This window comes from Urocampus carinirostris, chromosome 10, assembly GCF_059441175.1.
Source record: "Urocampus carinirostris isolate Australia breed hairy pipefish chromosome 10, RoL_Ucar_1.0, whole genome shotgun sequence".
NCBI classification, from domain to species: domain Eukaryota; kingdom Metazoa; phylum Chordata; class Actinopteri; order Syngnathiformes; family Syngnathidae; genus Urocampus; species Urocampus carinirostris.
Genome location: NC_142358.1, coordinates 38,758,542 through 38,781,889, shown reverse-complemented (window position 1 = coordinate 38,781,889; position 23,348 = coordinate 38,758,542). Strand labels below are relative to the sequence as shown.

Here is a 23,348-nt window from a genome sequence, read left to right as displayed (position 1 = left end):
ATGTCTAGATAGATGTCTAGATAGATGTCTAGATAGATAGATAGATGTCTAGATAGATGTCTAGATAGATGTCTAGATAGATGTCTAGATAGATGTCTAGATAGATGTCTAGATAGATGTCTAGATAGATAGATAGATAGATAGATAGATAGATAGATAGATAGATAGATAGATAGATAGATAGATAGATAGATAGATAGATAGATAGATAGATAGATAGATAGATAGATAGATAGATAGATAGATAGATAGATAGATAGATAGATAGATAGATAGATAGATAGATAGATAGATAGATAGATAGATAGACAGACAGACAGACAGACAGACAGACAGACAGACAGACAGACAGACAGACAGACAGACAGACAGATAGACAGACAGATAGACAGATAGATAGATAGATAGATAGACAGACAGACAGACAGACAGACAGACAGACAGACAGACAGACAGACAGACAGACAGACAGACAGACAGACAGACAGACAGACAGACAGACAGATTTGATACTTTATTCATCCCCGCAGGGAAATTCACATGTTGCTTGAACTTCAATTTCAGTTCACTTGCATATTGCATTGACCGTACATTTTGCATTATCATTATTTTTTCATTTGCTTGAATATAATTTCATATCTATATTTCATTAGTAAAATCTATTGAAAGTAGCAAGAAATGCAATTGAAAACCGCAAGGTCAGTCAAATAGGTAATATGAAAATGTAACATCTATCTATCTATCTACCCTGGTTGACTCCCTCGAGAGGGGTGACCAACAGCAAGACAAACACATACAAAAATGAAGAAAATAAAAAGGGAAAAATAGCAAAAAACACAAGTTAAGCACCTTGGCACCAGAGTTGGTCATGCTTTCGTCCCTCCAGATGAAACGGGACACAACAAAGCGGCCATGTCACTCGGGTCAGGGTGAGGCAACACACTCTTCTGTTCAACAGCAGGGCCCGACAGATTTCACTGGTTTACCCCTGCTGCATCATAGGGGTGTCCTGCCCATCCCTTTGAACGCGTCTGAACATCCCACTACCTTTTTACAACACCTCTCTACTCATTCCGATCACCAAAAAGAGCTCTAGCTTCCATTTCATATAGACCTTTTTCCTACAGTGCACTCACAACACCATCCATCCACGTCAATCGCAGCCTCCCTCTTGGTCTCCTTCCATTTACTTCTGCTCTGTAGATCCTCTTCAACATTCACTCCTCATCCATCCTCTCCATGCGTCCAAACCAACCGAGTACCCTCTTATCCACATGCTTGCTCAGTTCCACTACTACTCCAGTTCTGTCCCTCACAATTTCATTTCTCAATCTTTAACATAGATATGAAAAATTAAGGTTTCAAGCCCTAACAGTACTATAACAAGTCAAACTGTGAAAACGTAACTATTGTAAGAACATTATTACAAATATTGTACCCAAAAGTAAAATACAACTCTACTTAAATTGGTCAGTAATACCTTGATCTGCAACCCCAAACCTAAGTACTACAATAAAAGTAAAACACATACAATTATTAGAGTCTAACATTCTCTGAAATTGCCACCAAACCCTGATAAACATTGACTAGACCTTCTGCTAGGAGACTGGATACTCATTTCTGGCCTCCAAGCACCCAGATTTTTGTTTGATATGAGACACAGTGAATTCAACAATTTAGTATTGTGTTAATTACAAAGAACCATGTGAGCACGACTCAAATATTATGTTTTTACACAAAAACATCCATAGCATCATGTGAACTAATGTATTATAGACTTGGAGCGGAAACTGTGTTTTGATGTCTTAAAGTTCAAACGGTACCACAAGAGCACATCTATTTTTGAAATCTGTATCTGGCTAGACCAGTGGTGGGCAAACCCGGGTCCTCAAAAGCTGCACATCCTGCATGTTTTGGGAGTTACTTTACACCAATTCAGTTGATTCCAATCATCAGGATCCTTATTAAGCTCTTGCACAGCTTGCTAACAAGCTGATAATTTGTATCCCTTAAGGACTAGGTTGCCCACACCTGAGCTACACCTAATTTTTATTAAATGCATTGCAGAGAATGCCTCCTCTTTCTACTCACGACTACCACGTCTGGTCCAAAACGAAACTGCAGCCACTCTACCAAGCGCTAACATTGCAAAACATGTTTTGTGATATTGGCAGTGCAGTTTTAAAGTCTTGTTTTTTTAATACTTGTGGACATTGTTGGTGCAAGGACAATGAAAAGGAAAGCCCTAAACATCTTGTTGTCTGCTATAACAATAACTATTGTTTAAGATAAATGGTAACTATAATAGCTGTGACCTCAATGCAAATTCATGCTTGGATATTTTTATAAAACCTAGCCATTTTGTCCTCTTTTAGTGGAAGGTTTAGTAGGATTATCACCCTTAATTATTGTTGCATCATGGTGACAGACAGCTGGGAGAACGTATGAGGATTCATGTCTTACTGTTGCCATCCATATTCTACAGATATCAAATCAACAATTCAACCTGCGTTTTCATCGCAAAAACTTGATATGCAATACTTTTCAGTCGTATATGAGGTGAAAATAGGTCTTGGCCATCATTCCGCGTGCGCCCAGAGGGCTGAGGAGGTACGAGGGTGGGGAGAAGGGGTGAGGGAATAACCTTGTGGACTGTCAGCTCAGGCAATAATGATCACCATCAAAACAAATCTTCAGCTTCATGACCAAGGCGCAAGTCATATAAACTGCAGTGCGGCATCAGCTTACAACAAGCACACAGTCGACCATGAACACTCCAAAAAATGTGCATTTGATCCAAGCCACGCAGTCACTCTCAAAAATAAATTGATAAAGAAAAAAATACAAACACCCTGCACGTTAATTTGCACGTGCACGTGCAGGCATTTAGCGCATTTAGTGACAGGGCGCAACCTGCGCACTAGATTAAGCAAATACACAAGTTAAAAGCCACTTACCCCTTTTGAACATGTTGCCGATTATGATAATTTGTTGCGCTGTGCTCCAGAAATCATCGATTCAAATATTCCAGACTTTGAGAACTTGATCTGGAGAATCTCCTCTCTCTTTTCGAAGAGTCAATGAATTGTCGCTCCTGTCTTGCAGGTGTTATTCTCCAACGAGATCGTCAAACGAACCGACGAGGTGAACGGGGCGATCCTTTCAGTCTAAAACAATTCAGAACTCCAAGGACAAGCTTCGGCAACAAAATGCCTCTCCCATGGAAAATAAACAACATCAATCCTCCTTTCGAGCAGTCAGAGGTGCTCCATCTGCACCTGCGTCCCCAAAACTGAAACTGTAAAACTGGAGCAAATAAGGCCGGTTAAATGAGTGCATCCCTAAAATAAACACATTATAACGAGAGTTGTGTGTGTGTGTTTGAAAGAGAGAAGAAGTCCGTGCATTGCATCCGTGCAGCACTCCGTTGCGCTCAAGGAGGGAGAAAGTGATGTTGTGCCGCCTCCTCCTCCTCCCTTTTCCTCCTCCTTCCCCTCCTTTCTCCTCAAGCCACAGCCACTTTCACAGAAGAGTGCCAGACAAATACACCAGCAGGGAAATTCACTCAAGCGTTGCCCAAAACTCCTTGTCAACTTCAATGGAGCGATAATAAAACGCTCAAATCCCGTGGAAATAGCGAGACGATCGATTGATATTCCTGAGAATTTTAACAAAAATAATATTTGCATTGAATTGATTTTATTTCAAACCACGCACATATATTCTACATTCCAATTAATCATATTTAAATATATTTATTTTTTCAGTCCGTATACATCTTAATCCATCATCACTCGGTGCTCGTCGCAGTTCAATCTATTTGTCTGTGCTCGATTGCTTCTCCCTGACTCTTTCCTCGTTGCGGTTTGAAAAAAACATGGCGACTCCCTCGCGCGACGTGCAACTTGTTCCTGTCAAAAAGTCAACAACAGGTAATTTCTTAATTAATATAATTGTGTCGAGAGGGTACTGAGATGAAGTAACCTAATGTGGTAACCAACATATTATAATTTGCTTCGTAAATTGATGAAAAGTAGGTTATAATGACTAGGTACCACGATGTAAACATTCTATTTAACTGTATATCCTTTATCAAAAGGCGAGTTTTTTTCTCATAACAAAACGAATTTAATGCATTTAATTTATAGTAGACCTATTAAGTGCTTCAAAAATGAACTATATTACAGCCGTACGAAGTTATCCCGGCATACGTACAGCGTCACCTAAACATCCCACTTGGGTTTCTCAATCATTTTGTATAAGGTGTTTGTGTTATGTGGTTACTGATTCAAGAATGCGTATACATTGTTGGTTGTATTGGTTTTTATTTAGATAAAAGCGTGAGAAGAGATCAACAAAATGCTGCCAAAACTCTATAATGCAGAGACATACTTCAGAAAACCCACCCTAATAAATTAACAAATGTCAAGTTAAGTCATGTTTATTTATATAGCCCTTAATCACAAAGAGTCTCAAAGAGCTGCACAGACCACAGATTATTGCAAACCACAGACTAATTATTACACCTTGATCTAAAACCTACATGAGGGCAAGGAAAAACTCAAAAACATCAACATGAGGAAAATGAAGAAAGCTTGAGAAGAAACCGCACATGAGGTAATCCCCTTCAGGATGACCAGGCTGCAATGGATGTTGCAATAACAAATAACACACAGATATTGTCAACATAAAATATAGGTTATTCATATGCTATAGAATAGAAGTGTGTTTTAAGCCTAGATTTAAACAGTTCCACTGAGGTTGCAGATCGAATCTCAGGGGGAAGAGCATTCCACAGCACTGGGGCCCGAATGGAGAACGCTCTCGAACCTGCGGATCTCTTCTTGGGTCTTGGGATCACGAGTAGACCAGCATTTTCAGAGCGAAGACTTCTGACCGGAACATAGGGGGAAATTAAATCTGAAAGATATGAGGGAGCAAGTCCATGCATGACTTTGTATAGTACCAACAGAACCTTAAAATCTCATCTTAAGCTATCAGGGAGCCAATGCAGGTTAGCTAAAATGTCATTATTATGTTGTTATGTTGTTACTACGTTACTATTATGTTATGACCACATTTTAATTAGAAGTGACGTTAAAATAAGCTCAGTCAACCACTAAAACGTTCGACTTGGATAAAGGCACTGAGTTATTGGCACATTTGCATGATCGGTTAATTTAAAACAACTAAGAATAATTGCAGTGTTTCCCATTAAGGGTGCGACGATATGCTTTGTCACAATTCAATTGTATCGCGATACTAAGGTGCCTTTTTGATTTATATCACCATTCTTGATAGTTGCGATTTTACAACTATTGCGATTTGATGTAATTGTAGAATACTGGCTGGCAACCAATTCACGGTGTCCCCTGCCCACTGCCCGAGTTTAGCTGGGATGGGCTCCAGCACATATACAGTGGAACCTCGGTTCTCGACCATAATCCGTTCCAGAACCATGTTCGAAAACCAATTTGGTCGATCACAGAAAAACCTTTTTCCCATTAAAAGTAATGTAAAATCGTTTTAATCCGCACCCTGAACGTTTACCATGAAAGTAAACATGAAGCTAACCCAGGCTAATTGTACGTTCGCGTTAGCGTAAACTTCCGTACGAAAGATTACGCTAACATGAACGTGTGAAAATAAAAAAATCAGGTCGTTTACACGTCATTTAGCACCCGGGTCTCCACAACAAGTGGTGAGCGGTTAAAGGATAAAGAAAAGATTTATGAATAGGATTTCTTACCTTTGTGGTGGTCTGCAGAAGCCATGCTCTATTCCCTCGAAAGAAGGGAAACTCGCACATCATCTTCATATTTTGCTATTATTTCTTTCTTAAATGCAATAGTTGTACGCACTACTCTTCTTTTCTCGACCTTCTTCCGAGGCATAATTAGGGGTTAAAACACTCCGTTCACCGATATTACAAACGAAAGCAAAAATGAGTGCGCGCTCACGTGACAACAGTTCTTCACGAGGGGTGGGGGCAATCTACACCCGTACGCCGCTCAGCATCGCCCCTAGCGTACCGGCGTTCAAACTCCGATTTTTTGAACGAAAAGCGAAGCAATAATTTCTCGAAATTTTTGGTCGAGAACCGATTTGTTTGAACTGAGAGGCGTTCGAAAACCGAGGTTCCACTGTGTATATATCCAGAGGGCAGCACGGCGGTTGAGTGGTTAGCGGGTCCGCGGCACAGTTCTGATGCTATCCAGCTACCGGCCTTCCTGTGAGATTGAATGTTCTTCCTGTGCTTGTGTGGGTTTCTTCCACGCCCTGCGGTTTCCTCCCAAATTCCAAAAACATGCATGTCAGGTTAATTGGCTGGTCTAAATTGCCCTGCAACTGGTTGGCAACCAGTCCAGGGTGTCCCCGTGCCCATTGCCCAAAGACAGCTGGGATAGGCTCCAGCACTCCTGCGACCCCACTGAGGATATGCGGTGCAGTTGATGGATGGATGGATATATACAGAGACCCTTTGCTACTTCAAGCTTCGGTTTTGCCAGATCACTCGCTCGCAACTTATTTAATTAATTTATTTTGTCTTTGTTGTCATTAATGTAATTGTATGGTGCATTGTGTTCTGTTAGAGAGATGCTCTGAGGGCGCTCTGTGTTGGGTAGGTGTTACTCTCTTTGGGAGTGGCTGGGAAAAGCTCATTTTCACTTTTTGTGGGTGGTTCTGGTCCCCAATAACCACAAAAACAGAGGGATCTCTCTATATGTAAATTTGAAGTGAATCAAAATAACATTAAGATTTCTTATATAAATGATCGCAAATGCCATGTTGTGTATTCGTGCTACGTATCTGTCACGAAATGTATACAATTTTCTTCCTGGGTAGCATGCCCGGAACTTTCTTGACCGTGCACCCACAAAGTTCTCACAAAGTTCTAAGGGAAACACTGAATTGTTCATGTATTTAAAGATGTGGATCATGTAAATGATTTCACATTCCAGTTAGAAATCAAACTTTCTTTAAAATCGCAATGCCACAACACTGGAGAGCTGCTTTCAGAGCCGATGCACAGGCTACCTTACTTGAGTGTTCGCAGACAGTATCTGGCGCCCCCTTGTCCTAAGTTCTCAATTAAACATACAAGACTGCCTCATTTAGTATATTTTGATGAAGTTCCTTATTTTAGTTTAAAAAAATAAATGTCATACATTCTGTATTCATTACAACTACACTAAAATATCGCTAGCCTTTTATTGTGTTAATATTGCTGATCTTGGTGAGAACTGAAATATTTCATCTCAAAATATTAGAATATCATGAAAAATGATTTCTGAGACAGTCCTCGAATGCGTGATGCAACATTAGCAAATAAAAAAATAGGATGCTAATAAAGGAAACCTCACATTCTCTGGAAAAAGTAATTTTATCTCATCTCATTAGCTGCACTGCTCATCCTCAGTAGGGTCGCGGGGGTGCTGGAGCCCATCCCAGCAATCATCGGGCAGTGGGCAGGGTACACCCTGAACTGGTTGCCAGCCAATTGCAGGGCACACAGGGACAGACAACTCGCTCGCTCATTCACTCCTAGGGACAATTTGGACTGGCCAATTCGCCTGAAATGCATGTCTTTGGGATGTGGGAGGAAACCGGAGTGCCCGTAGGAAACCCACGCAAGCACGGGGAGAACATACAAACTCCGCACAGGAAGTCTGGTAGCTGGATTTGAACCCACACAGGAGGTTCCCAAGACCCTATAACTGTGCCGCACACGCGCTAACCACTGCACCGCCGTGCTGCCGGAAAGAGTAATGTGATATTGTATTATAACTGACAACTCAAATGCTCGATATAAGCCAGAACTAGTTGCGGTATTTTTAAGTTAATTACCTTCAAATTGTAATTTAATTGCCTATCAACTTAATTTGCAATAACATTGATTAGAAGGTTCCATTGATTAGAAGTTTTTATTTTTTATTATTTTAGTTTTTCTGCTTTTTTAGTAACTGCTCTTCTTTTGTCCAAGGTCCTCGGCGGGTGGCAAATCAAATTCCAGATGAAATACTTCAGGATCCTGAGTTGCGAGAAGCCATGAAAGCCTTACCTGCAAACTACAACTTTGAAATCCCCAAAACTGTGTGGCGGGTGAGACAAGCAAAGGCAACCAGAGGTGAGTCCCGCTGCATTGAAGTCATCCTCTCGCTAGGGATGCAGTGCATATTTTATAAGCCGATCTCGATGGGCCAAGTCACAAAATGAAAACTTGGCATTCGGAACTCATCTACTTGAGTCTTAAAAGCAACAACAACAAAAAGTTTTACGTAATCAAATTTGCAACTTAAATGCTCATATCTGCTTATTTATTTCTCATCTCATCTCTCATCTCATTAGCTACACCGCTTATCCTCAGTAGGGTCGCGGGGAGCTGGAGCCCATCCCAGCAATCATCGGGCAGTGGGCAGGGGACACCCTGAACTGGTTGCCAGCCAATCGCAGGGCACACCGGGACAGACAACTCACTCGCTCATTCACACCTAGGGACAATTTGGACCGGCCAATTCACCTGAAATGCATGTTTTTGGAATGTGGGAGGAAACCGGAGTGCTCGGAGGAAACCCACGCAAGCACGGGGAGAACATACAAACGCCGCACAGGAAGTCTGGAGCTGGATTTGAACCCACGCAGAAGGTTCCCAAGACATGAACTGTGCCGCACATGCGCTAACCACTGCGCCGCCGTGCTGCCCTGCTTATTTATTTTTCAATCAAAATTAAAATAAATAATCTGTATCTGCAATATATATGTTAATTATGTTCCTTTATATAACCTCGTGCCAGTGTACCGCGATGTGATGTCAGGACTATTTAGCATTAGCCTCAAGCTAGTTGACTAAACGTCTCAATATCATTGTCATTTAAAATACTGAAACTGTACTCTATATTGCACTTGTGATAAGTTAAACAGCTAACTTTAACTATGATTTGCAAAACTATCTTGGCACTTTCGATCACTGATACTTGATAAGTCAGGCTGCCGTATCCATAATGACGTATCTCTTTAATATCGTGATCATAACAATGTCAATAATATGAGTTAGTATGGCAGATTATTATATCGGTTGAGCTTTTACGACAATGAGAAGGGAACATACTATTATTTGTTGTTGTTGATAACGACATAGTCTACATTCTGTAACTGCATACACCAGAATGGGACTAATGATCAACCCAAAGAAGAGGTACTTTGTCAGTCCAGTGTTGACCAAACCCAATAACCCCCACAGCAACAGTTGCCTACGATGCCCACCTTCTGATATCTAACACTTACTCATTGGATGAAGAGATGCAGAACCACCTCAGCTAAGCATCAGCATCATTTGGTCATCTAAGAGATGGGTTTTCCAGAAAAGCAACCTCTGAGTCTACTTAAAAATGCTGGTCCACAGAGCAGTATGCGTTACTACATTACTGTATGGATGTGAGGCATGGGCCAACTACAGGCACCACTTGCCTGGAGATCTTCTTTGTAAGGTATCTCTAGAAGATCCTTGGGATCACATGGAGGGACAGAGTCCCACTCGCAGAGGTGTTGGTGAGGGCAGGCAGCTGCCGAATGCAGTCAGTGTATCAGGACACAAAACCAATTTTGGCTGCTGGGGCACAGCATTCGGTTCAAAGACCACATGAAGAACTCTCTGAAGAGAAGCCAGATGAACCCCTCTTCATTGGAGGAACTTGCTTCCTGCCGAGTCCTCTGGCGCTCTTACAGCTCACAGAGCGTGCATGGAGGAACAGCTTAGGAACAATGTGCAGCAAAGCAGTCAAAGATCGCCAGCCCCCCTGTTCCCCACAGCATCTCCTTCATGTCCCCCATCTTTAACCACACCTTTGGATCCAAAACACTATCAGACTCACAAATAAAATAAGGTGGTTATCACTAAGTCAATTGATAACCAAGAGAGGGAAAAGTCAACATTGTGGCAGTTATGTGGCACGCCAACAAAATAGAGATAATTTTATAATAAGAAGATTAAATATGACATTGGTAGAAATGATCAGTTTGTTTAAGAACAGATCAGCTAATCAACACCATACACAATTTAAAAATTCAGACCAATGCAGAGGATGGTCGATAAATCGGATCTCTCCTACCTTTTTTCTACTTTGTCAAAGTGCTGCTTGATTTGAACATAGAGTTGTTCTTTTTTTACAATGCTTAAGTCAAATTCATGCTAGTCTATGGAGAACAACTAATCCAGAAAAAATAATGACCTTTTTCTGCAGTGGGAGGCAACAAAAACATTTGGCACTTGCTTCTGGAGTTTCTTAGATGTAGAAGAAATGTGAAATTGCACAGATGGCAATGCAGTAGTGGTAGCGTTCAAAAGACTGCTCCCCCCAACGTTTTTTGCCTGGTGTCTCATTTTTTTCCCCCTTTTAAATCAAACTTCAGCTTCCTTCTCTAAAGCCAGACAACTTATCACCTCTGCCCCTTGTGTTGCTGATAGCGTCCATCTGTTCTTCTGTCTACCTTGGAAAAAAGGAACGCACTCTTTGGTTTTCATGTTGCGAGAACATTTCTGTGTTTTTTCTTACCGTCTGTTTTTAAATAATCATTATTAAAATGTATTTCCCTTCTAACCGTCTAATTCTTTTTTTTTTGTTTGAACTAACCAGGTTGTAATTTTCCAACTCATTGTGGGTGCGACTGGGATACCCAATAATCGTCAAGTAATAGAGCTCACAAAGGCAAAAATGTTTTTTTTTAATATTCTTATGGATAGCAAGCGGATGTCACATATAGATTAGTGAATCGCATCACTTTGGTGGCCAACCTTGCTTTAGCCACTAGGATCGCTTAAGCATTTAATGTCAAGTCAAGTCATGTTTATTTGTGACACCCTTAATCAGACCACAGATTATTGCAAACTACAGACTATTATGACACTATCCCCTGATCTAAAACCTACATGAGGGCAAATAATACACAAATATTGTCAACATAAAATGCAAAATGTCATGACTATGTATGAAACAAATTACATTCATATTTTATTTCTTTGCTCTTACTTTTGCACAATGTTGCTGCTAAAGTCAAGGCACTATCTTCTGATAAACATACAATTTTGGCTAGTGTATCATAATATTATGTTTCTCTGAGTTCTGTATTCAAAATATTATTTCTAATCTTGTTAACAACTTGCATTGTGTTGTAATCAATGACAATAAAGACTGTTCTATTCTGGTCGAAATCATTTTGCCACTAATGCTAGTTTCTTAGACCTTTCCTACTAACGCCAGCATTCCGGACACAGTGGCTAGCTACAAATGATAGTGTTTTTGAATATATGCCTCATGTTACCCCATACACATTTTGATTGGAGAAAATTACAAAGCCAGTCCGAAAATAAATGCACTTCCTAAAATATATTTTTGGTGGGGTAGAGCATGGGAGGACATTGTTATGAATCTGCTAATTAATTGTGAAAACCTTTCTCAAAGAATCGAGATAAAATCGACAATGTAATCATGTTTAAAATAAGTTGTGACAACATAATTTTGCCAAATTACCCATCCATTTGGTTGAAATTGTGTTCGGACATTTTAATGACTCTTTGGAAATTTATTTTTTGAGCGGAGCCTGTAAAAGCGTTTTGCATTGTTAAAAGTTTCAAAAGCACAAAGTGTCTCATAAAATGTCGTTTCAATTGAGCCAGCTGACCTTTTCGTTTAAGTCTTAGGTGGTTATATTGTCAGCCCACGTTATGGGCGACTATAAATGCTACCATATTGTATTTGTAGTCTCTTGCATGTCCCAGTTTTTTTTTTTAATTTTGTAACATTGACATTTGTGTATTTTATAACAGGAATGGTTCATGTTAAGTATTGAGTGAACAAAAATGTACCGTATTTTCCAGACTATAAGGCGCACCTGAAAATGCGCCTTATATTATGGTGCAGCTTATACACCACAGAATATGGCAAATAAGATTGGAAATGCATGCAGTAATTATAGGTATGCTTACAATCCAGGGTTTTACTGTGTTTGAGCAATGATTGTACAAGGATTCATCCAATCGATAACCATCGCTGACCTAAATTAAAAAACTGATTATATGCAGTGTCTGAAATAATGACTGCCGGGACGCCCGAGTCGTGCATCTTTTACGTTGGGCGTACAACTTACAAAACGTCTCCGCGGGTGGCCAACATTTTTTTCCCCCCCCAAATCAAATGTTTGCATTATTCCGACTTCAATATTTTCGTTCGGTTTGGAAATTTCGGTTCGTTTGGCAATTTGCATACTCGGCAGCCAATCAGAAGCCTGCATCGAATAAGTTTGTGCTTCAGGACTCTCCCGAGGGTTATAAAGTCGTGCATTTGCATATCACTTTCCAAAGTAGATGCACAGAGAACACAAGAAAAATGGATAAGAGGTTAGGAATCAAGCCAAAACCTCAGCCCCAGAAGAAATATTCAAAAGCAGCTACCAAAATTTATGACGCTACAAAACGTCAACGTACATTAAAAGCATCGTGGAAAGAGGAGTTCACGTGGCTTGTGGCAGACGACGCCACGCAAACATTGCATGAATGAAGATGAGTAAATACAGGTACATACTGATGGCAGATGGAAAACAGCGATGTCATATACATACAAATAATGTTATAAGTAGATTTATAATAAACTTAATTTTAAAGTGTTGTTCTGTTATATATTCTGATTATCAATCCTTAATTATTTGCAACAATGTTGTTGTTTTTTTGCGATGAGTCCTCTTATTGTGTTTCAAGTTGGGAAAAATTGGGCAGGCAACTTTATGGCTGGGCAGGCAACTTTTCAGAGTTGTCTGCCCTGGTGTCTGCTAACTTTCTGTCATGAGTTTCAGACACTGTTATATGAAATGGGAATCAACCTTAACCAGTAGACCACCAGTGGTACAAATGAAATCCAACAAGGCATTAGACTTTATCACACAATTTTTCTCTCAAAGTGTTAGGAACCCTTGCATAGTGCATTCCGATTAAACAGGTTAAAGTCTTTCCACCTCTTAACCCCTTTTTTTTGAAAACTCTGCAAATCCATTTTGCTGGCAATGTGATATTGGCTTTAGGTCTAAAATAGTTTTGCATGTCATATGTATCTAGTGGTAATGTATCGGCACACTCACCACCACTATTCGGTCTGATTCCCAATGTTCTGAGATTTTGGTCACGGCACGTAGTAATGCATTTTATTAATTTTTCATGCACCTTATAGTCCGGTGCACCTTATGCATGAAAAATATACCACACAAGACTATTTTTTTGGGTGTGTGCCTTTATAATCCAGTTCACCTTATAGTGTAGAAAATAAGGCAATTGTGCTTTATGCATGTGAGGCACTGAGTACACTCTAAGAAATATGACTCTCAAATCAAGTCGGCAGAGAAAAACAAAGAGCTCATCAAGCTATGCATAGGGCTCCAAGATGGCAAAAAGCGGCCCTGAAGTGTCACGGCATCCTTGAAAGAAGGCCGCCTTTCCCAGTGAGACTTGTGGAACACGCTGGGAGTCGCTGTGTTTTCCAAGGTCCTTGCGATACTCAAGCAGCTAAATATGAAGCTCACACCACAGTCTTCTCTCGAATCATTCCTACGGCTAAAACACGGAGAGTATGATGTCGAGTTGTTTTCCCTTTTTTTGTCTTTTTTAGCGACTTCTCATTCTCTTTTTGTAATACATTTACTTTCATGCTCCATTGGGCAAAGCATGACGGGAAAGAATCGCTGCGATGAGGAGATTGTTTTCATCTCAAAATGTTCCGGGCCGCTTAAACAGAAGGGGAAAGAAATCCCAAAGGCTGTTTTTTTTTTCTTTAACTGATTTTCTTAAAACAAAACATGTTTTGAATTTAGATTGACATTTTGCATGTTGCGTGGTCTTGTTTCTGGCTGTGTGATGTTTAATTAGTCATGCGTGCTGAAAAAAAATAAAGTCAAACAGTGAGTCCATCTTTTTTTCTCCTACTCACCACGCTGTAATTTTAATTAGACACTCTATAATTTCATTTTCTGTTTGAGGATTTAATCAAATGTAGTCTGCATTTTGCCTTCCATGTTATTTTACATCCGGCGTGCAGTTTTACTTCCACATACGTTGCCTTGAAATTAAAAACAGAAGTATGTTAAAATGCTAAATGCCAAGGACAATTATTTTAAAAGCCCTTAAAGTTGTTTATGACTTTTGATCTAATTGAAGCCATATTGTGATACATTTTCTCATAAAATAAGTTATTTGGTGGAGAGGTTTCTCACCCAGAACTAAGCCTCTCTTTCTGCTCCTCTGTCCCGGCCATCGACCTGTTCTTCTCTCGCTGTCGACACTGCCTTCACTCGCCACGGAAGTGACACTTCCGCTTTCCGAGCGATCTGCTACCCGTGAACGACGATCACCGGATTGTGGGCGCAAGCCTTTTCCTCCCTCTAAATAAAACTGAGAAAAACGAATGCAAGTGGGTCCTGTCTCCGTTTCTGGTCTCCGACAGTACGGACTGACCAGCGAAGGGACCCAGCAAAGGCAGTGTCGAGAACAAGAGAAGAACAGTTCGATGGCTGGGACGGTGGAGCAGAAACGTAATCGAGTTCAGAAAAGGGGTCAGCGCCGGGAATCAAACGGGAGTCAGGACAGGATAGAGTCAGGGTCAAAAAGAGCTTGCCTACTGTGGGGCTGAGGTGTGCAGACGGACTGACCATGGATGACAGGAAGGCAGGGGTTTAAAAAGAGATGCGCAGCCAATCGGCATCCGAGGCAGTTGGCGCCAAAAGAGCCGACTCAGGTGCCTCGCATCAGTGATCATGACATTTAAATGTTAAAAGTTTTTGGGCACACAAAATAATTTGTTGTTGGTGTCGTATAATGGGAAAAATGCTGCAAAATTGCCGGAAAACATCGTAATCCACATTAAAGGATAAAAAACGTGTAAGGTAGGGATGCCATATCCCATGGCTCTACTGTATTTATGTCAAATATGCTCCAGATGTTTGATGTCCAAGTACATTAAAAACATAAAATATTGTAATCATAAATTCTATTCCTGAGGAAATCGTTGGAATTTGGCAGTTAATTGGGGTGAGTGAACCCCACAAGTCACAGTTCACCATCAGCATGCTCCTCACCCTCTTGCTGGAGGCATCCAGTGAGACAGCTCTCCGCCTCCGTCAGCCGCGTGTTGGGAAACCTTTACCCACTAATAAAAGCGCCCTTTCTCGTGTAATGACCTGTCTGTCACTGTCTGTCTTTGACCTCTAAACCTCTCTGGCGGTACGGTGGGTTTTTGCCTCCGCTTCGGGCTGGGCTCCATCTATCACGTCATATCCCGCTCCATCGCATGCTTTTATTGTTTAATGCCGCCTCTGCTCGAGTCTTGGGAAATTTGGCATGTGACAACTGTGGTGCAGTGCAGTGGCTGAAGCTCATTTTCACGTGTTCACGGTGAAGGAAGCATCCTCTAAGGAAATGTTTTAAAGTGTAACTTGAGAAATGAAATGAAATGATCTGCATTTATATAGCGCTTTTCAGGTCAAGACTTCCCAAAGCGCTTTACAGTGTGCTTCACATTTCCCAATAGCGGCTGTGCTGCCATGTGAGGCGCTAACCTGCTAATTGGGGGCATTAGGGGTTTAGTGTCTTACCCAAGGACACTTCGACATGTAACACGGAGGAGCCGGGATTGGAACTGCGATCTCTTGATCCCAAGACGAGCGCTCTACCTCCTGAGCCACTGCCGCCCCATCGTTACCTCATGTTTGCGTTGCACTATAATCCCTCGATTTTTACTCGGGTTGTGTTTCAGAAAGGTCCCGCCAAGTCAAAATCTTTAGTATATATCCATCCATCCATCCATTATCTGCTCCGCTTATCCTCAGTAGGGTCACGGGGGTGCTGGAGTCCATCCCAGCTATCTTCGGGCACACAGAAGACCGACAACTCACTCGCTCATTCACACCTAGGGACAATTTGGACCGGCCAATTAACCTGACATGCATGTTTTTGGATTGAGGGAGGAAACCGGAGTGCCCGGAGGAAACCCACGCAAGCATGGGGAGAACATGCAAACTCCACACAGAAGGTTTGATCTCATGACACCAGAACTGTGCCGCACACGCGCTAACCACTGCGCTGCCGTGCTGTAACTTCCATATAGAACTGTCAATTCTAAATCTAATCGAATCCAAACTACTTTATAAATCCCGATCTTTGCGTGTCTGTGTGTGTTTGTATGTCACTCAGGCTCCAAAACTAGCTGAACCGATTTTTTGAGAATATTTACACAGTTGTACTCGAGGCCTCAGCAAGTGTCTTTAGCTCGGTTTTGTGTCAATGCACCTCAAATAAATACCAACAAAATTAATAAATATCTGCAGAACATATTAAACAATAATTCAAGATTACCGTAAATTCCAGACTATAGAGCGCACCTGATTATAAGCCGCACCCACCACTTTATAGGTGATTTGCCTCTTTTGTACTTATACAAGCCGCACCCATGTATAAGCCGCGTGCGCCCGCATTAAAGCTTGTGACATTATCACAAGTTCGACCCAGACCAGACTGTAAGTTCCATGATTGGGGGGGAGGGATTTTTTAAGGGTTATTGTTCTAACTTCTTTATTCATTATCCATTATCTGTTATCGGTCAGTTCATAATACGCTGCCCTTAAATGATGCAGACTTGTAAAGTCCAGGTCCCGTTGAAAGTAATCCAAGGAAACAAAATGTATATTTCCAAAGTTAAGGGTGGGAAAAATATATATCCACTATTGTCCGCTGCGACAACAGACAGATCTACCGGTAACTCAGCTTTACCCCATTTCCCATCAGCCCGCGTTTGCTCCGCCCCTTCTTTTTGATTCGTCCGTAGAACACATAACAGAATAAATCTCTAAAATAGATACAATACAAAAATATACAGTTGCAAATACATATTATACATGGTTACACATATTTACAAAGAAAGACGGTACACCGAGAGAGTTTTCAAAGCTTTAATAATAATAACATACATTTCATCCCAAACCGTGCCTTTGAAAGGTACCAACACGCTAGTAGGATCACGCTCGCAATGTATCAAACCTGACTGTTAAGAAAAAGCATCCCTTAATTGTGAAATTCACGGTAGATCGTCCTCAACTTCCTCCTCATAACTATCGCCATCAAGGACGTCTTCCTCAATATCGGAACGTACCTTAACTTTACAAACATTGAATGCTTAAACTTAGAGGTTGCAGTCTTTCTTGACGCACATATTCTACTGGTCTTAATCTGACCTTTTATACTCTAGCGCCGCTGGTGGCCGTTAGAAAAATTCTATAAATAGGCCGCTTCACTGAATAAGCCGCAGGGCTGAACATTTGGGAAAAAAGTAGCGGCTTATAGTCAGGAATTTACGGTAATTAGGGGGGGCACGGCGGCTGAGTGGTTAGCATGTTCATAGCAAAGATCTGAGGTCTGGGGATCAAATCCAGGTGCAGAGTATGCATGCGTGGAGTTTCCTCCCACATACCATGATGGGTTTGTTGGTGACTCAAAATTTTCCCAAGGTGATGAGTTAGCATACAATTGGCTGCAACCAGTTCAGGGTGTCCCCTGCACACTGCCCGAAGATAGCTGGGATGGGCTCCGGCACCCCCGCAACCCTACTGAGGATAAGCGGTTCAGGTAATGGTTGGATGGATGGATGCTTTTATCTTCCTTCAGCATGTGGAGAAGTCCAACTTTGTATGCGATAGAACGATCATCATCTGCCTTTTGGTGCTTTTATGGGTCAAGTTATTTGTTGACATGATGTCTTTTAGAGAAATTCAACATTGAAAAATATTTGTACTTAGGTAGGTCAAGTTGTTTTACATTCGTGTACAACGTAGACCACCATGTTTTTGACGCACAGACACGCAGAAGCAGGGAGGAAGGCAGAGCAACCAGAATGCAGAACACAAAATTTGCAGAATATCAAAACTTAAAAAAGTAAACCTCTATACAGCCGGGGATTACTGTAATCTATTGTATCTTTCTAAGAGCCAACATGCGCTGAGAATCTCCTGACATTACACCGCGCCAGATGACAAATAAATGCAGATCGCTCCTTAAACAATACCAATAGTGAATAGATTTGGGAAGCTTGCTTCCTATTTAGCTAGTTAGAAAATATGTATTGCAGGGGTTTTAAAGCAAACCCCTAGGCCAATTGCGGTCCGTGGGATGATGTTTTTGAGGACCGTGTGTATTATTTAGCGCCTTCTCGTGCGACAAAAATACATTAATTAAAATCAACAAAGTGGACTGGAAAAAAAAAAAGAAAAGACGCGTCAACAATCATATCAACGTGCATTTTTAAATACTCCAGAAATTTGCATTTTTTTTACACACTCACTTCAAGGGAGCTGACATACTTTTTTTTATATTTTCTTGTACATTTTTAAATCCCCTCCTTTTATTTTTAATTTCCTTTCTTGATTCATTTTCTTTTTCGCTTTTCTGTTTTTTTCCCAATTTCCCTTTTCTGGTTTCCAAATACGGATTTTCTCTTCCTCCGTTTTTTTAAATTTTTTTCTTTCCGTCTTTTTTTCTTACTTCTTTTCACCCATTTTTTTCTTTTATTTGTTTCTTTTTTTCTTTTTACATGAAAGTCTGGGCAAAATAATTTGAAGCAAAATGTTGTGCTTTGGCCACAAATTTTCTGTCGTTTGTCTTCTTTTCGTTGATTTGTAGCACTCCATTTGGTTCGCACAACACAGTGACATCTAGTGGTCAAATAATTCCACTGTCCTGTAAGTGCAGGTAACGCAAATGATGAATTCATTTTTTACTGATTGGTTTATTTTCATATAAGTTCTGAATTTGTTTTATTTGTAAAACTTGTGTAGAAAAAGTTACTACCGTAAATTCCGGACTATAAGCCGCTACTTTTTTCCCAAACGTTCAACCCTGCGGCTTATTAAGTGATGCGGCCAATTTATGTAATTTTTCTAACGGCCGCCAGCGGCGCTCGATTTCAAGGCACATGACGCAGCTTACAAGCCAAACGCAGTCGAGCAGTCCGATAAAGATGGAAACAGAGCTACTGCACGCAAACTTTACCTCGCGAGCGTGTTGCTAGCGTGTTTTTGAATAAGGGAGCGTGGGACGACGTCTATATGATAAAGTCTCTTTCCCATACTAAAGGAGAACAACTTTGATGACGACAGTTATAGGGAGGAAGATGAGAACGGTTTACCGTGATTTCTACATGTACGGTATGTTTTTTTTAACAGACGCGCTAACTGTATTGCGAGCGTGTTGTTAGTAGCGTTTTGCTACCCTTCACAGACACGGTTTGGGATGAAAGTTATAATATTATTATTAAAGCTTCGAAAACTCTCGGTGTACCGTCTTTCTTTGTAAATATGTGTAACCATGTATAATATGTATTTGCAACTGTATAATTTTGTAATTATTTGTATTTATTTTGGACACTTATTCTGATAAGTCTTGCACTGAAAATTAAAAAGAAGGGGCGTAACAGACGCGGGGGATGACGGGAAGTGGGGACCGGTAAAAGTGAGTGTTTGTGGACACGGCAGACAATAGTGGATATATATTTTTCCCACCCTTACCTTTGGAAATATAGACTTTTTTCCTTGGATTACTTTTAACGGGACCCGGACTCTGCAGGTCTGCATCAAATCTTAACTACCGGTATCATTTTCCGTTCATTTTGACGGCTGTGGTTTTTGAACTGTGTACTTTATGTTCAGTTAAAATCGCAGGACTCAAAGTAGGGTTTGGGTTAATTTTGTGATCGTGTTACATGTTTTGAGGTGGGCGCATGCGTTTTATATACAGGTGCGGCTTGTGTAAGTACAAAAGCGGTTATCCTCTTAAAATGTGGTGGGTGCGGCTTATAATCAGGTGCGCTCTATAGTCCAGAATTTACGTTATATGAGGATGGTTGAACGTTCTTTTCAGTGCTTTACTTGTGAAAAACTGAAATTTGCTCCACCTCACCCAGGCTTTAGCTCTTGCTGCCCCCATTAAATTGAGTTTGAGACCTTGATGTATTTTCATACACAGACAAGCCGGTTTTCTTTACTTTTCCTTTTATTATTTTCTACAAATCCAGTTTTCAGAAATGGGAACAAAAAAATAATAAACATTAAGGATACCTTGAAAAAAGTTTTCGGATCAATCGCACTTTTACACAGTTGGGAAACTTCTTGTTTTCATCGTGTTATTGACTACCTCGTATTTCTTTGCCCATTTATTTAACATCATCATTAAAGATGTTCTAAAGCACGGTTCATTCATTCTTTCCTGCCCGTTGACCATTTTTCAATATCCCACTGCATATACTAAAACGGATACTGTTCCTGAAAAATATTTTTTATACACTGTTCAGCTAAAACTCATTCGCTGCCTTCCTAGTAAAAATGGACCACTGATGTTTATAGCTTAGTTGTTGCAACGTTTTCTTGTCATTTTCTACATGTTGCTCATAATAGAAAGCACACTTAAGCATAGTAGCTCAGGAGGTAGAGCGCTCGTCTTGGGATCAAGAGATCACAGTTCGAATCCCGACTCCTCCGTGTCACATGTCGAAGTGTCCTTGGGTAAGACACTAAAGCCCTAATGCCCCCAATAAGCAGGTTAGCGCCTTACATGGCTGCACGGCCGCTATTGGGAAATGTGAAGCACATTGTAAAGCGCTTTGGGAAGTCTTCATTGACTTGAAAAGCGCTATATAAAATGCAGATCCTTTCATTTCATAAACAAATACATTCCAGGGCAGCGCAATGGTTAGCGCGTGTGCGGCGCACAGTCCTGAGTCCATGAGGTCGAACCTCCTGTGTGGAGTTTGCATGTTCTCCCCGTGCTTGCGTGGGTTTCCTCCGGGCACTCCGGTTTCCTCCCACATTCCAAAAACATGCATGTCAGGTTGATTGGCCGGTCCAAATTGTCCCTAGGTGTGAATAAGGGAGGGAGTGAGTTGTCTGTCCCTGTGTGCCTTGTGATTGGCTGGCAACCCATTCAGGGTGTCCCCTGCCCACTGCCCGGGGATGGCTGGGGTGGGCTCCAGCACCCCCACGACCCTACTGAGGATAAGCAGTGCAGATAATTGATGGATAGATGGAAATACAATCCAACTAAGGGTAGTCATAAGTAAAACAACTTTTGTATTTGGATCTAAGATACCTGTAAATTACATACAGATAATACTTTGTTTGACAAAGGTTGTGACAAGGAAAGAGACAGTAGGTGAAAAAAACCCCTTATTTTTTCATTACGAGTATACAATTTGACATAAAAGAGCAATATTTGCAAATCAACTACCGCTTGAGTCCAAAATGATACTCTTGCCTCTTTGGCCTCAGAAGCAGGATTCTTTGTGCCTCATCACAGGGAAAATTCCACTCTCTATGCTGCAAGTCTTTCAGATTGCTTTCTTTTCACTTTTCTTAATAAATAGCTACTCTTGAGGGTTTTTCTGTTGATGAACTGAAGAAATGTTGGTTACTCTCAACAATAGTTGCTGTGTGACGGGGTTGCAGGGCGATTCCATTTTTTTTCAGGATGTCTTTTTGAAACAAATGTTTGAGTGTGACGAGCAATGGTATGGTTTTGGCACGGGAATGTTTTCAGAACTTTTTGGTTGAAATCTTTTTGGTATGACTTCAAGTTTGTCCGACTAAACTTTTTTCTTTGTGAGCTTCTGTATTGTGCTTTCAAAAGAGAGCAGTGGATTTAATCCATATTCTCGATATGAGTCACACTTGCTGCACTGCTTGATAAAAAGCTAAGCCCTCTTAACTGACTCTTTTAGATCATGGATCGCCACTTTGTTAAAAGTAAAGTTCCCAAAAGACCTGGATTGTCTATGAGTGTGCCATTATTTTTTTCTCCTATTAGACATACTTGATCACTGTCTGCTGTCATGGCAACAACTTTCTTGCACAGCATGATAGCTGCACCAACCTTTTTTATTTTTAAGTTTGGTTCCCGTGTCAATACATCTTTAAGTGGGATAGCATAGTGCTCGACGCAAGTGTGAAACTGCCTTGAGTTCTTTGGATGATGAACACCAATGAACAATAAGTATTTTTTTTAAGCAGAAACTATTTTGTCACACTTACTTAGAATCTTCTTTTAAAATATTAATCTTTGTCTCATTTGTTCTTACAGAATTGTGTCACAGGGATTAACAACTGGAGACTTGGACATTAATTTTCAGAAACTTTGACTGTGGAGTCTTTAATAGCAATGGAGTTACCCCGCTATTACTCTTATTTTCCAAAATGTCTGTCCATTGTTTTTAAGAATCTTATTTTTTCAAGGAAAAAAAACACTTTTGTCAGTCTTTTAAAATGCTGAGTCAATATCACCAAATTATACTTTTTACTTTTGAGAAGGTTCCGCACATAGACCAGGGAAACGGTTGTACATGTTATCCACTTGAAAGAAGTGTAGCCCGAGATTTTAATCCGCTACTTTGGTATAATTTTGTTTTGTAAAAAAGGTTTAGAATGCATTGGTGGGCTTTTGAACCCTCCCTTGACCAATATTTCCAACAATCACCCATCCCAGGTCGAGTTTCTGAGCATAGGGAGCATCACAGGGACCATTCACTTGTTTGCGTACTTTATGGACCGAGATGATGTCTCGCCCGAGAAGAAGCAAAATGGATGCATTTGGATCAAGTTCTGGGATGAGATAAGCGACCGATCTAAGGTGCTTATGGTTTTCTGCAGCATTTGGGGTTGGGATTTCTGATCTGTTGTTTGGAATACACTCACATTCCAGCAGGGTCGGTAAGGATAGGCAAACTTTTCCATCCAATGATTCAATTTTGTAGCTTGACGCACATCTCCCTGTATTTTCTGTCACTCCAGAGCAGGTTTGGAGGGAGAATGAAGCAGAAGGTCCTTTAATGTTAAATGCATCGAAGAACTCTGATCTTGCAAGAGATTTATTGCTTTGCTCATCAATGATTGCATACAGTTTCAAAGCTCTGTCAGAATAGCCACTTGGATACACTTTCACGAGGCAGATTTTTGAGCAAGACCTGTCACTCTGGTAACCACCACATACCCCTGTGCAGCGAGTGCTAACTTCTGTACCCTGTTCTAGGAAACCCTGCCCACTAAGTCGTTGAGGGGTGCTTGGTTCCTTGATCCCTGTTGCTGGTTTAGTATGAAGTCCGGTGATGTGCTTGCCACTTTTACACTCCGTGCACCTTGTGAAAAATTGACTATTTTCAGCATTATGCTTGGTTGAAGTGCACTTAAAACACATCCCGTTCTCTTTTAGAAATGTCTCGCCTTGCTCCGAGGTCTTTTGGCGAAATGTTCTGCATTTTCGAAGCAGGTGAGGCTTTTTG

At 40.8% G+C, this 23,348-nt stretch overlaps 2 protein-coding genes across 2 annotated transcripts in view; one reads left to right on the top strand and one right to left on the bottom strand.

Annotated features, from left to right (window-relative positions):
- rtn4rl1b (reticulon 4 receptor-like 1b) overlaps nt 1-3,480 on the bottom strand; it is a 303,765-nt gene extending 300,285 nt beyond the window's left edge. The window contains exon 1 of the mRNA XM_088345578.1: nt 2,958-3,480. Within this exon, the coding sequence (XP_088201704.1) occupies nt 2,958-2,970 (13 nt within the window). The 5' untranslated portion in view covers nt 2,971-3,480. The remainder of the gene's footprint in view (nt 1-2,957) is intronic.
- The window catches only part of dph1 (diphthamide biosynthesis 1), a 398,493-nt gene that overhangs the window by 256,851 nt on the left and 118,294 nt on the right, over nt 1-23,348 (top strand). The window contains exons 2-3 of the mRNA XM_088345579.1: nt 3,818-3,932; nt 7,985-8,128. Of these exons, the coding sequence (XP_088201705.1) occupies nt 3,878-3,932; nt 7,985-8,128 (199 nt within the window). The 5' untranslated portion in view covers nt 3,818-3,877. The remainder of the gene's footprint in view (nt 1-3,817; nt 3,933-7,984; nt 8,129-23,348) is intronic.